This window comes from Macadamia integrifolia, chromosome 3 (genome assembly GCF_013358625.1).
Source record: "Macadamia integrifolia cultivar HAES 741 chromosome 3, SCU_Mint_v3, whole genome shotgun sequence".
Classification (NCBI taxonomy): domain Eukaryota; kingdom Viridiplantae; phylum Streptophyta; class Magnoliopsida; order Proteales; family Proteaceae; genus Macadamia; species Macadamia integrifolia.
The window spans coordinates 12,532,530-12,547,525 of record NC_056559.1 but is presented as its reverse complement, the minus strand read 5'-3'; the positions used below and the strand labels follow the sequence as shown (position 1 = coordinate 12,547,525).

Here is a 14,996-nt window from a genome sequence, read left to right as displayed (position 1 = left end):
ATACAACATTTTGACAAGAGTAGAGTTTTCCACATTTCTTCAATCTAATACCCAAAAAAAAAAAAAAAAGGAGAATGGGAGGGAGAGAAAGAGTTTTAGGGAATTAAAAAAAGAAAAGAGAGAGTTTTAGTAAAGAAAAGGAAGTAGTTTTAATTAAAAAAGGAAATTGGATAAAATATTGTGAGAGTGGGAGGGAGAGAGAGTTTTAGTAAAAAAATGAAAGTGGATAATAGGCAAAATCATGTGAAAGTAGGAGGGAGAGAGAGAGAGAGAGAGAGAGAGAGAGAGAAATAGTATTTAAGTATTATAATTATAATACAAAAATATAATAATGTAAAAGGTACCAACAATTTAAGAAAGAAAAAATAAAGACTAAAAAGAAGATATAATAAAGAAGAAAGGACAAAATTGTCAAGTGAAAAATTTACTGCTTTTATATAATAATAATAAATATAGTATGATAGTATAATATGCTCTTTAAAATATGATTTGGGAATATATTTTGGGACGGTCTGATTTTTGAGATTATGAAATCTGGCTGATGTAGCCAAGCATAATTCCAATCTCAATCTCTCTTTTGAAACAAAATCTCTAGAATAAGGAATTGGGAGTTTTATCAATCAGATGTTCCTACCGAAGAGGAAGAGGAAGAGCAAGAGAAAGAGGAAGAGGAAGAGGGAGAGATGAAACTTTCTTACTTTTGTGGATCAATTTTAAATATTTTAAAAAAATTCATTAAATTTTAAACGATTTGGGTCAATTTCGATTCAGGCATAAAAAAAGGCCTGAAGAACCGATTCGAATCCGCTTTGGATCGATTCGATCCTGATTCCGGTTCTTAAAACCCAGACCAAAACCCATTCTCCTTAAACCCCAACAAGCAAAGTTCCTCCTCATTCTACACTTCCTCGTCTCGTCTGGTTGTTTTTTGCTCCATTATGGATGCAAGCTTCGCATTCGAGGCTCCTAGCGACGAGGAATACGAAAGCGAAGAAGAAGTGGAAGAGGAGAACGGAGCTCAAAAATCTCAGTCTCCGTGGGAGTTCGCTGCATATTCTGAATCCGTCGCTGAAGAACACGCTCGAAGAAGCACAACTTCTATAGATCTCAAGATTTCCAAAGCTCTCAAAGAACGCGCATTCCAGATTTCTAATCACAGCGATGAAGAAGACGTTGAATTTGAACCTCACAAACAAGTGAGGTCTTCTCCATTTGATCAATCAGTAGAATAAATTGAAGATTTCGGATTTTCACAAGAAATTTTGTTGATTTCTAGGAAAATTATCAACCTGAAGAAGGTGACAATGAGAAGACTGGCGGAGACAGTAAATCGTTCTTTGCTCCGTCTGATGGGACTTCGTTTCATGCGAACTCTTTCATGGAACTGAATCTTTCTCGTCCATTGCTTCGAGCTTGTGAAGCTCTGGGGTACCAAAAGCCAACACCTATATAGGTTTTAACATACATACTCGATTTGCTCTGAATATGGGTAGATAGTTTTTCAAATTTTTTTTTTTAATTAGCTATAGTGTTCTCAATTTTAGGCAGCGTGCATACCATTAGCTTTAACTGGGCGCGATATCTGTGGGAGTGCCATTACTGGTTCCGGAAAGGTATGCTTGTATGATAAGCAACTCGCTTACTATTTTACAGAACACAGCAGAGCACTGTCGAACAGTATTGGGCTTTTTGCTAGAGTTTTTTGGTAGATAATACGCTTTTTCTATTTTTTATTTATAATTTATTTTCCCATTCAGACGGCTGCTTTCACCTTACCTGTGCTGGAGAGGTTACTCTTCCGTCCTAAGCGTATACATGCAATAAGGGTCCTAGTGCTTACTCCAACTAGGGAACTGGCTGTGCAGTGAGTTATTTTACATTTTCATTTTCATTTGATTTATATTTTGTTATGCACTTATGCTTTACTTCATCTTATTATATGTGGACTTTCTTATGTTCCTTTACCTTCTTAGGGTTCTTTTCAGTTTGTTTGTTGCGGGGAAAGCATGATAATGTAACGACTGGCCATACAAAGATCAAGAAATTTATTACATATACAACGATACACAAACAAAATTCTTCTGGTTCATTCACGACAGAGATATGACCACATGTAAGAAAATCAGTAAGAATTTTCACTAAACAATGTGATTAAAGCAGCCAACTGATTGCACAAGGTCAGTAACAATGGTTATGGCAACAACTGAGATGGGCTACATCCCTGTTCCTAATTCTTGGACAAGGGTCACTCTGCTCATTTATCTGAAAGAAACCTTTTCCCTAAGGGAAACACTCTCCGGCCCCTTACATTGGGTACTGTGGAATACTATGCTGTAGGTGTATTTATATATTTACGAGATTCCCCATTGTATTTAAAGAAAAACTTGTAGAAACGATAGTTATACTAGAAATAGGAGATATCCAGTCTTTAAGTGATTCTATTGGGCCAAATCCTGCAGCAGACTAATCTTGATAAGAAATTTTCCATACAGTGATTTGCTGTGTGGCTTTACCAAATCTTGGCTTCTAACTTAAGCCACAAAACAAATTGCTTGCTCTGTCATAACTGTTAAGTTATAGGTATAATTGAACCCTTGTACTCTTGAAGGACAGATTTCTATCAAAATGTAGGAATGAGATGTTTAAGTGAAATACTTGAGCTATCAATATCTATTCATGTACTCAGTCAGAGACCTAATTGATTTCTCATACTCTTTAGGAAGAAATTTCTTTCAAATTAAGGAATGAGAAAACTTCAGTAAGAAGGAAGATGATACGGAAAATCTGGCAGCCTGGTCGATTGTGTGCAGGCTAGAAATTTTTAGTGTAAATAGGGAACGCTCAAGGCGAGGGCCTGCTTGAACATATTCTGGCTGCTTCTGTTCCCGAAAAGATTTAAGAAACATGTGTTCTTTCTGTCTGATTTCATAATGAAGATGCTTTTTGGTATTGTGCCAGGAACATGCATACCTCTGTTTTGAATATCTGGCTAGTTGGCTAAGACAGGTGAACCTGGCTCTCACGGAAGAACAGATTGGGCCTTTCGAGCATTGGTGCACCAAATTAATATCTCTGAAGTTGTGAGTGTCATTAGAAGTGTGGATGGATATGAATGTCATTTAGTAGAATAGAGTCCTTAATGTACTGGATTAGGAATCCTAGGTGGACAAGGAATTGAAAAGTGAATACTTAGTTCCATAAGATTGGGAAATTGTAATCCTAATCCAACTGGTACTAGGGAAGAGTATCCCTACTCAAACTAGGAGTTGGAGAGAAAATGAATGATACAGAAAAGAACTTAATGGGATTTTGGCCAAGTGATGTTAGTAAGGAAGGAGGTTGGAGAGATGTATTTCTTCAGGGTTTAGCAGGTGCAAATGGTCAGGGGGAGGTCTGCTGGACTGTAAATCCTGTATGGATTGGCTGTTGCTGAAAATTTCTGGGAGGATATTATGATAATAAATTGCTGAAAATTGAAACAAAACAGGAATGAATTCTGTAATTCATTAGAAGATGATTTGTGGAATTCAGAAAACTGAACTATTACTCACGTTAACCTGGATTGCAGAGTATTGAAGAAAATAAGTAGTAGTAATATCAGCATTTACGGTAGAAAACAAATAAGGAACCAACAATAGAGCTAATTGAACCTGGTTGTGACCTATGCCTAACAGTGCCTACTTGAATCTCAAAATCAATACCCAAAAACTCAACTGGAGACTAGCCATCTTGACATATTCCTACTGGCGGTAAAAATACTGTGACTTTATTTAGGACTCTGATGCTTTAAATGATTTCCTACCTGAGTTCAATCTCTCGACTTCTAATTGGACTGAATAAAATAATCAATGAGTAAACACAACTGATGCAAAATTATTGTGACCCACTTAACCATAATTGGGACTTGATAGAACGTTCCAGTACAACATAAATCCATTCCAAGACCCAGTAGACACCAACCCAAGTGACCATACTTAAATCAAACCTCCTTTTTCTTCAAATGTAGACTGGTCCATGAACTAGGATAGTTAGGAATGAGATGAGCTTAAAAAATAATGTGAACTAGCACTACTTTGGTCAACTGCATACTACGATTAAGAAGAAAATAGGGAGAAGCAGCAGCTGCGACTACCCCCTGGAAAGGTTGCAGCGTCAGCCACCGACACCCCCGTCCACTGCCCTCAAGAAGAAGAAAAAAGAAGACCCTCTCAATTTATAAGTAAAAGGGAAAGAATTCATTATTTTACCATAAGTTCCATGTAAAATTAAAACTAATAGGACATAAGTTTAGTGTTTTACACGACCCTCCCGCTTATATAACATGAATTGACCACATGGACCCCGCCTAGGCTTGCCTTACCGTTATGACTACTCATTTCATATCTGCTTTATGTTTGTAGAGTCCCGATTGAAACAATAGAACTTACTTCTTTTTAATTTTTTTGACAGAGTCCACAGTATGATAAAGAAACTTGCGCAGTTCACTGATATAAGATGTTGCCTCATTGTTGGTGGCCTTTCAACAAAGGTTTGTTCAGAATTTCTCCCCCCACCCTGGGTTATGGATTTAGAGGTGCCAAGGTCGGAATACTGTCTTGTTGATTGTATCCTAGTTTTTCTTCTCTTCTTTCTGATTCATGTGAGTGTCTCTGACTGTTCAGTGGAATGATATTCGACTCAGGTCCATCTAACATTGTTTATGTAGATACCGAGTTATCTTTTCGTGAACACCTGAGTTGCTTCTACAATTCAAAAATGTCGTGAATTGCTCTAGGAGTTCAAACTTTTATCTTTCAATTTGATTTGATATTCTTGATGTAAAATATTGGCATGTTCTTTAGGAGCTACTTTTTCCCTTATTTCTTTTCATTCTCTTCCCCTACATCCTTAGCTTGCTTTCCTACAGATGAATATTTTTACTGTAACCTATGTCCTCTTTTCCTAAAACCCTGATTCTTCATATAAATGTACCCACCTTTCCTGACCAATCCTCTCTCTCTCTCTCTTTTATTGAAAACAAGAGAATAATAAAAAGATTTAATTCCTAATTGAGATAATCGATGGCCTAAAGTCTTACTTCTATATACCAATTACTTTACCTTGTAGTTCATGGCTAGAAACCTGAATCTCCTAGGCTGTTCCAACTCCGTGCTTGTCTGACAAGTAATTATCTTGAAAATGTGACTTTTTTTCCCCATGCATAAACTCTTCAAATGGTAAATGCCAACATTTTCCAGAGCAAACATTTTCTTCCGCTGGAAGTTTTGTTCCACCCAGTGGTGTGGTCAAGACCAGTGATATGAAAGTGGTCAATTATTCAATGTTATATTATTCTTGCTTCAGACGTGCTTCTTTTGTAGCTTCTTTATTTATTTATTTATTTTTTTGGATGAATAGAGGTTTTATATATTCAACAAAGCCCAAAAAAATCACAGAGCCGACTCCCTAGGAAAGGAGCCCAAAAGAGGAAGAAAAAATAAATTACAGATGAACCATTCAGGCATCCCATCCTTAGATTGGATGAGATGCCCTCACAGAAATTTGAACATTCAAATCCCAAGACCTAACAATCAATCTATTCCTCCGAGCATTTGTAACTGTTCCAGTCACATTGACTACTTTGCCACAAATCTAAAAGGTGATCGTGTCCCAAATTTTCTGATTTTTTTCTTGATGTCTGAGCCTATCTTCGCAAGTTCCTCTCCATCCACACATGATAGACAGTTGCACAAAATAGCAGCTTCCCTACCAAATCACATTGGAAAGGCTTGTGATGTGTTCTTATACCATTGTTACTTTTGCTTATTGCTCCTGTTTTAGTAAAATTTCACTCTAATGTTATTGTCGGTTCAGACGCAAGAGGTAGCCTTGAGATCAATGCCAGATATTGTTGTGGCCACTCCAGGGCGTATGATAGATCATTTACGAAATTCACAGTCAGTGGGGTTGGAAGATCTTGCAGTTCTCATTCTTGACGAGGCAGATCGCCTTCTGGAACTTGGATTTAGTGCCGAAATTCATGAGCTGGTAACTTTTCGCCCTTTAAGTGCAAATGCTTATTTTATATGTTTTCTGTATTCATATATATGAGTGTATATATCTAGTGTTCCTAAAGGCATTCAAGGTGTACATGTTCTGAAGTGCATAGGCTAGTGTAATGAAAAAGCCCCGAGGTGCATTCCGAGGCAATAAGACAAAAGTGAGGTGGCCTTATGATGAGACATGAGCCTCTTCCACACCTCAAGCTGGAGATATCTACCGCTTGCCTTTATGTCCCAAGACAATGGATCTATTGTAGTAATTTAAGCTGTGCCCAATAAAACTGCTGATTCAGTTTATATGCTAGTTTCCGCAGCCATGATTTTAAGCAAAGATGTGACACTAGGACTTCCCTTGCTCATTTTTTCCCCATCAGTTTTGACTAATGGGCTTACATCCTCCATCTAAATGCACTCAATGTAGACTTAGCATATCCCTGATATTTTCTCCCCAATTACAACAAGAGATCCATGGAATATGATCCTCATATGCGGAACTTGTCTAGGAGCAATTTGCTTGTTGGCCTGCTAAGACTGTCTATTCTGTATACAAAACATCTACAACACATTCTCTCTCTCTGCCTGTTCTTGAGAAAAGAAACTGTTGGCTAACTGGATTTAGGGTTGTCATTGTTGGCAACTATTTGGCGATGTTTGGAGGTGTTCCAGTGATGCACAGGTGTTTTGGCAGCTCTAGAATCTACACAGCATGTCACCAATGTAGACAGGTCAGTTTTAGTGCAGACAGTATTTGGCAGTGTTACTAAGGATTCGGGTGTGTATGATGACGTTTGGCAGTGGTCTTACATGGTTATACAGTCACTAGCAACATGTGGCAGCATCAGGTGAAGGTTCCTCGTAGTTTGATTAAAGATTTCATAGGTTGTGTAGTTGCATCCACTTTGGAGCAAATTTAGGCAGCCTGGATGGAAGAATTGGAAAGAGGAATATGCTGAAATTTGTAGTGCTTCATGTTATCTTTCCAACGGTACTGGAATCGCGTCATTTTGATGCCAAATGTTAAAGGAGGTAAGGAGAAGAGGATGATAGACACAACAGGTTTAACGTGGTTAGGTTTTAGAAAACTTACGTCCACGATGGTAATGTGTTTTTCACTCTATGATTTGTTTTGAGATACAATTCTTATTTGAGGTTGACCTTTGGGATAATTGAGGAGTAGTTCCTCCATACATGGAATGAAGAGGAGTATTCTTATCGGCGTCGGAGAAGGTGGACAGTTGCATCTTGGTCTGTCGTTCAAATAGAATCCATGATCTGCCGTGGCCTTGAGGTATCTAAGAATTTGTTTGACAGCGGCCCAATGATCAGTTGTGGGGCGGTGCATAAATTGACATACCTTATTGACTGCAGTTTGGATGGATAGGCGGGTGACAGTGGCATACTGAAGAGCACCAACAGTGCTTATATAGATAGTGGGATCAGCCATTAGAGGACCAGAAAGCTGAGAGAGACAAGTGGAGGTGGTGAGTGGAGTGGAGCTTGGCTTGCATGCACCCATCTTAGCTTTGGCCTGGATATCACGTATGTACTGCTATTGGGAGAAGGGTAACCCCCTTGGCAGCATGAATGACATTAATGCCAAGAAAGTAGTGTAGGGGGGGCCCAGATCTTTGATGGAAAATATGGCTGCGATGGTGCGAATGAAGTTAGTGAGAAAAGCACTGCAACTACCAGTAATAATAATATCATCAACGCATATTAAAACGTAAATAGTGATGCTGCCCATATGATAGATAAAGAGAGAAGTATCTGTTTTTGAACCAAAAAATCCATTTTCAAGGAGAAAGGAACTTAACTTCTCAAACCAAGCGCAGGGGGCTTGCTTGAGGCCATATAGATATTTATGAAGCTTGCAAACATGACCAGGAAATTGTGGGTCAATAAACCCTGGAGGTTGACACATGAACACTTCCTCATTGAGCCGATGAAGAAATGCATTTTGCACGTCAAGTTGGCAAATGGGCCATGACCGTGAGAGAGCAATGGAGAGCACTAGGCAGATTGTTGTGGGTGTTACAACCTGGCTGAAGGTCTCATTATAGTCTAGGCCTTCTTGTTGATTGTAGCCCTTAGCGACAAGGGGAGCTTTGTATCTGTCAAGGGTACCATCTGCCTTACGCTTAATGCAATACACCCACCCTACTATCTTCAAAGAAGATTGTGGCAGAACAAGAGTCCATAGTCACATTTTTCATGAGGGCTGTAAATTCACAGTCCATTGCTTGGCGCCATTGTTGGGAGCGGCTAGCAACAGCGGACGATGGTTCAGTGGGGTTGGATGGGTTGGGGGATGTTGTTGCAACCAGGATTTTAGGGCGGCGAGTGCCATCCTAATGGCGGGTAATCATGGGATGACGGTTGACAGCTGCAGAGGGAGAGGCGGCGGGGAGGTCAACGACAAGATCGATGGTGAGGTTTGTGGAAGATGTAGAGGGGGAGGCTAGGGTGGTGGTGGGTAGGGGCAACGGAACTGAGGGTGGGGAGGTGGAGGCCGCATGGGAAGAGTTGGTGCGGCTGGGAGAGGGCAGTACCTGGGGACGCTGTAATAGGGGAGGGAAGCCATTGAAGTATTGGGTGGTGGTCCAAGGATGGATGGCTGGGGAGAGGGAGTGGGTGAGGTAGTATCAAGTAAGGCATCTCGAAAGGGAAAACGGTCTTCATCGAAGACCACATAACATGAGATGATGATGCGTTTGGTAGTATTCTCAAAGAAAATATAGCCTCGGTGACGCGAACTGTAGGCCTAAGAAAGTATGAATGCCTAACTGGTAATCCAATTTGTGATGATTATACGGTCATAATAATGGATAACAGGCGTAGCCAAAAATGCGCAGGTGATCATATGTTGGATGGGTGCCATGGAGTCAAAATAAGGGGGGAGATATTGCCAATTATACGTGTTGGCAGCTGATTGATCAAGAATACAGCCGTTTCAAAAGCATGTTGCCAAAACCGTCAAGGAACGATGTATGAGCAAGTAGTGTGTATGAAGCCAGTTTCAACGATATGCGTATGGTGTCGCTTAGCAAAACCATTTTGCTCATGTGTACAAGGACATGAGACGCAATGTTAATACCTGACTGTTACAGAAAATGAGAAATGGTGCGATATTCACCACCCCTGCCACTGAAACCGTTTGATTTTACGATCAAATAAATTCTCAACTACTAATTTAAATTTCTTGAAGACACCAGAAACTTCAAATTTAAGAGTCAGCGGGTCCATTCGTTTATTGGGTGAACTTCTGGATGTGAGTGAGTCCAACAAGATTTCTAGGAAATAATCCATTCGAGAGAAGGAACTTGGAACTAATTGTGCTTCTGGATGTGATTCCAACAAAGATTTATAGGAAATAATCCATTCAAGAGAAGGAACTTTGGAACAGGTTTCCTTGCCACAGAGCACAATTAGTTCCAGTGACTATTTGAAGATGAATCAAACCAGTGGGAGTAATGGGGCTTCAAGTCGCACTGCCGTGCTCTCTCTCTCTCTCTCTCTCCCCCCTACCTTGCTCTGTTTCTCTCTCTCCCTCTGCCACTGCCGTGCCGCAACCCATCTCTTTGTGTGTGATAGATAGATGGATATACAGAGAGAGAGAGAGAGAGTGGGTACCGTATCAGTACGTTTCAATTTTGTACACAAATTTCTTATGTATCAGTTCTGTATTGTATCAACATGGCCAATCTCTATAAGTTGGTCCGTATTGTATCAATGATACAATGCTATGGCCTTTTTGTATGATTATATCTAATGTATTTGAATATTTGTTCTATTGTTCTTATTAACACTCAACTTAACTAAGATTTGTCCCAAGTAGGGTTTGGCTACATGAATCTTGTTTTCAAGATTCCACCCTATGTATTTCTACATTTTCTGTTAAATCATTTTCATTCATGCCTTTTCTCAACACTTGTATCAAAGTCATTTTGAGGCTTGTTGACTAAGAATAGTGAAAAACTACATAGCTAGCTGCTTCTGCGTGGTTGATTTGAGGAATTTAATTATGATTCTTGATATGCTGGTGAAATATTGAACTTTCTCCATTTTCATTATTTTTTGCAGGTTCGTCTCTGTCCTAAAGGAAGACAGACCTTGCTATTTTCAGCTACAATGACTGAAGAAGTTGATGAGCTTGTCAAGCTTTCTTTAACTAGACCCTTGCGTCTTTCAGCTGATCCATCTGCAAAAAGACCTGCAAGATTGACTGAGGAGTAATTTCTCCATGATCCTTTTAATCCTCTGGGTTTGATTCAGTAGAATTTTGTGCCTGTGATAGTCATGGTGCCATGCCCACTATACCTTAGTCTTCTATTGCACCTTTAAGATCTTATTGATAAATTCTACCCATGAATCATCAATACCTAAACAGACAGAAAAAATTAAAGACCAGAATCATCATAAATGGATTTCCTTCATATAACTTTCTGCTAGGATGACTCCACTGCTAGGGAATTGGGAGAATTATTACTGTGTCCAAACAATATGTTTGTTGAAGCAGCAATCTTTTTAACTATCATAGACACGGTTGTACTAAGTCGACCATTTTCTTGTAAGTGTATTTTATTGATTATTAGTAATATGCAAATCTACAATGGGCTCTGCTCTACATTGGATGAAGTAATCTGATTGTAAAATGGTAGGTTCTATGGGTATGGAAGCACCTTTCATTTCCCTCCTTCACACTAAAAATACTGCTACTGTTTTTTTTTTGGGTGCTGGTGGTGGGGGGGGGGGGGGGAGCACATTTTTATAATATATATGTGTGTGTGTGTGTGTGTGTGAATTACTCTTGTTTTATCAATCCACGTGTCTTCATTTAGCTTCTCCTAAATTATGATAATTCCTGTGCAGGGTGGTTAGGATTCGTCGTATGCGCGAAGCAAATCAAGAGGCAGTTCTTCTTTCACTATGCTGTAAAACATTCACATCAAAAGTGATAATCTTCAGGTTTATTGTTATTATAAATCACAATGACAATGATCTGCACCATAAATCTCAATAAGTAATTTCTTTTATATTCACAAGAGTTGTTTCCAGAAAGTTATCCATGTCCCTTCATTCCTCCCAGGGGAATGTATTGAAATGGATGTGTACAATAATATAGTGGATGAACAAAACTACTGTAGGCGTTAGGCTTGAGTGAATTTGTGTCATTATATTATGTTTTTTTCTATCAAATCTGCCACTCTGACTTAATGATTTTGGTGGCAGTGGAACAAAACTAGCTGCACATAGGTTGAAGATTTTATTTGGATTAGTTGGTTTAACAGCTGCTGAGCTTCATGGCAATCTTACCCAAGTGCAGCGTCTTGATGTGAGCAATCCTGTTCTCTATGAAGTTTTTGCTTCATTTCCCTCCATAACATCCATTTATGAAACATCGGTCTTCCATCAAGTTCCAGGATGGTGTTACTTTTTATCATTTTTCTTATCAAAAGTATCGCTTGTTTGGACCTTTAACACCTGCCAGAGATTTCTTATATTGTATTAAACTGACATGTGGAGCGCAAAATGATTTTCTGTATGAACCAACACTTTGAAATTTGTGAGAACATATTTCTTCCGTTGCAGGTTATTTACTTTATTTCTTAATGGTTTTAATTGTCGTGGTCTTGATTTTTTTAATATTGCTTACATTCTTCATTGGTGTTATTTAATTTATTTTCTCAATTGTCAACTGTCCATAATTTGATTGTGAGACATTTCTTTTTATTTTTCTATTTAAATTGTATATATTTTCTGCTTCTTAAGGCCTTCCAAAATTATTGTTCAATTCCTTTTAGTGAACATTTGCAGCTCTGACAGGAAATTGCACTTGAATAAATTTTTTTTTTACCTCACTTCAATATATGGTTATCGGTTATGAGCTGAAATCATGCAAATATATTCCGTCATTAGATTATTTATCTTTTTATTGATAAATAAATTGTTAATTGTACCCAATATTTTTAGCTCTATTACTTATTAATGCAGGCTTTGTCATCATTATCATGTGTAACTAGTGTTTTTCTGGTCTTATGTAGGCTTTGGATCTGTTCAGGAAACAGCAAGTGGATTTTCTCATTGCAACTGATGTCGCTGCTCGTGTAAGCATGTTCTCATTACAGTGTTCTCGTCTAACTTCTTCTGTTTGGAATGCTGCATTCGAGCACACACTATTTTGTTTGTTTGTGTTTGCACTCGGGTGAATGTGAATTTGGTTTGGGAATTGGCATCCAAAAAATTTTAGCAATATTAATTCAACTATTTGAAACATTCCAGGGTAATCCTTAGGTTTATTGTCATTTTCTGTAGGGACTTGACATAATTGGTGTTCAAACAGTTATAAACTTCTCATGCCCTCGTGATCTTACTAGGTGAGTATGACTTCCTGTTCTCTGCTATTACATTCCTAGTGGGTAATTTGTTCAATTCTTTGAATGTCAAGGTTGTCTCCTCCTTACGATAACTGCCACAGATCTTAATGCTGTAGAGGATGGAACCTAATTTGGACACACCCATTTCTACATCACTTTAAATGGACACCATGTTTGGCACACTGGTCTAACCAACATAGAAAGCCAATATTCATTTCTTGTTTATCATGAGATGCATCCCCCGAGTAATTTAGTTCATTTAAATGCGTAAGTTAGAATTTATGTGCTTAAAATGTTCTGATATACATTTTTTAGTAGTTAAAATAATTTCCATTGATAAAAGTAGGAAGTATTATTCGAAGTGGAAGTTTTGATATTCCACAGGACGATTCCTTCAGGCAGGGATGGGTGGATCCTTTCTCTGAAAACAGGCACAACAGGTGTCCTCTTCGCCTTTAAATATGGTCATTAAAAAATCATTACACCTGCATTCTGGTGGAAAATTTGACCACTGAAAAGGTCTTTACTTTGAGTGAGAAAAGTGCCATTAAGGGAGAAACATCTTCGTGGGGATTATCACAAAGTCTCCTTGGAGAATGGCGTTCCCTAATTCATTAGAAAAAATAAATCAGATAAGATTTCCATGGATGAAGGAACATATGCTCTAAACGGTCAAAAGAAAAAAAAGTATAGGATCACTGATTAGAATATTCTATTTCTGAGAAGTTAGTGAAATTGTATATTGTAAGACTGGGTAAAGATATGAACATTGAAGGACAAATACTCAAATTTTGTGCATCACATTTCAGTTCCTCCATGATGATTGTCTCCAGAACTTCTAGATATTTGTTGCCTTATGATGCTCTAACATGGTGGCTAAAATAGTCAGGATGCATTGAGCCCATCTCTATTTCACTTAATAACTTTAATCATTCTCCATTTAGTTGGTTTACGATGTTTTCACCTAGTGCTTTTTTTTCCTCTCATTTTTGCATTCATTTTCCCGTGAAATGTATTACAGGGAAAGTTTTCTCATGCTTTGCAGTCATTGGTTCACTGTTAGCGGTTTGCAAATAAAATTGCGCTTGTCGTCTATGGTTCACATCCAGTGATGCTTATATTTTATATTTTCCCTCTCTTTGTTTTTCTATGCAGTCATTGGGTTCACAGTTAGCAGTTTGCAAATAAAATTGGGCTTGTCGTCTATTGTTCACATTCCAGTGATGCTTATATTTTATAGTTTCCCTCTCTTTGTTTTTCTATGCAGCTATGTTCATCGAGTGGGTCGTACTGCAAGAGCTGGGCGAGAAGGATATGCTGTTACATTCGTCACGGATAATGACCGATCTGTTTTAAAAGCTATCGTGAGCAATATATTTCTTGCTCATATTTGAACAATCCTTGATTCTTTCTGTTTTCATTTTGAGTAGACGATTTAATTTATCCAGCGAGCATGATTCAATGTGGTAGGCAAAGAGAGCTGGATCAAAGCTGAAGAGTCGAATGGTTGCAGAACAATCAATTACTAAGTGGTCTCAAATAATTGAACAAACAGAAGATCAAATTGCTGCAATTTTCCAAGAGGAGAGGTTCTTATTGAATTTCACATATTAAGTTCTTCCTTCTAAATACATTTCTGAACATCTTGATAAGAATTGCTGTTCTGTGCAGTGAAGAGAGAGCCCTTAGAAAAGCTGAAATGGAAGCAACAAAGGTTCGGAGTTCTTTGTCCTGATCCATGTGTTTGTGCTTGGAATTTCTTTAACACCTGGTTATAATTTGTTTTCTCTGTGGTCAGATGCACGGTTTAAAGTATCTCCGATATGATACGATACCCTTCCCATATGTATCTTAAATTTAACCGGCCGATACGACAACCGATACCGATACTTTAATCCTTGATCTTCGTATCTCCGATATGATATGATAGCCTTTCTCCGATATGATATGATAGCCTTTGATACGTATCTTAAATTTATCCAACCGATACGGCGACCGATACCGATACTTTAATCCTTGGTCAGATGTCAAATGGTAACCTTCATTTGTTTGTAGTTGAAGCTTCTAGCTTGGAGGAACATGATGCGATAGATCTAGTAACTGATCTCAGGATCTTCTTGCATGCTAGCATCTAGGATACTAGGACTAACATCATATATTAATTCTCATACCATCTGGGCTTTGATACCTGTCTGCTTGCTTGAAAAGATTGCTGTTTAAGTTTGGATTGCTAAATACGAATTTTCTGTATTTGCATGACATTGGCAGGCAGAAAATATGATTGCACATAAGGATGAAATCAATTCACGTCCTAAAAGAACCTGGTTTGCAACTGAAAAGGAGAAGAAACTTCTTGCGAAGTCTGCTAAGGTAATTTTCTATAAAATGGTTGTTTGTCTCTCTCTTTAATGTTCAGACATTGAGCTAGAGTTTTGTATCCTCGGTGCACACCAAGTCGTGAGTATCTTCATAGTACTACCTACAAGTATTGTTGTTTTGGCTATTGATATTCTTAAATGTCATTCCCTCTTTTGTTTTGTTTTGTTTTTTTTTTTTGTTTTTTGTTTGTTTTTTTTTTTTT

The 14,996-nt window shown here is 38.2% G+C and overlaps 1 protein-coding gene across 5 annotated transcripts in view; it reads left to right on the top strand.

Moving 5' to 3' along the window:
* The first annotated feature begins 897 nt into the window (after nucleotides 1-897).
* Nucleotides 898-14,996, top strand: part of LOC122073057 (DEAD-box ATP-dependent RNA helicase 28-like) — an 18,905-nt gene continuing 4,806 nt past the window's right edge. The window contains exons 1-16 of one of the 5 annotated variants that reach the window (XM_042637565.1): nucleotides 898-1,196; nucleotides 1,277-1,453; nucleotides 1,545-1,613; nucleotides 1,758-1,864; nucleotides 2,959-3,080; nucleotides 4,450-4,528; nucleotides 5,854-6,027; nucleotides 10,122-10,270; nucleotides 10,911-11,006; nucleotides 11,271-11,373; nucleotides 12,083-12,145; nucleotides 12,354-12,415; nucleotides 13,683-13,779; nucleotides 13,886-14,004; nucleotides 14,087-14,129; nucleotides 14,684-14,785. In XM_042637565.1, coding sequence (XP_042493499.1) covers nucleotides 4,460-4,528; nucleotides 5,854-6,027; nucleotides 10,122-10,270; nucleotides 10,911-11,006; nucleotides 11,271-11,373; nucleotides 12,083-12,145; nucleotides 12,354-12,415; nucleotides 13,683-13,779; nucleotides 13,886-14,004; nucleotides 14,087-14,129; nucleotides 14,684-14,785 — 1,077 coding nt within the window. In that variant the 5' untranslated portion in view covers nucleotides 898-1,196; nucleotides 1,277-1,453; nucleotides 1,545-1,613; ... (1 more) ...; nucleotides 2,959-3,080; nucleotides 4,450-4,459. Of the gene's footprint in view, nucleotides 1,197-1,276; nucleotides 1,454-1,544; nucleotides 1,622-1,757; nucleotides 1,865-1,973; nucleotides 2,114-2,958; nucleotides 3,081-4,449; nucleotides 4,529-5,853; nucleotides 6,028-10,121; nucleotides 10,271-10,910; nucleotides 11,007-11,270; nucleotides 11,374-12,082; nucleotides 12,146-12,353; nucleotides 12,416-13,682; nucleotides 13,780-13,885; nucleotides 14,005-14,086; nucleotides 14,130-14,683; nucleotides 14,786-14,996 lie in introns of all 5 variants that reach the window. The other 4 variants (XM_042637566.1, XM_042637563.1, XM_042637562.1 and 1 more) reach the window with 4 other exon arrangements.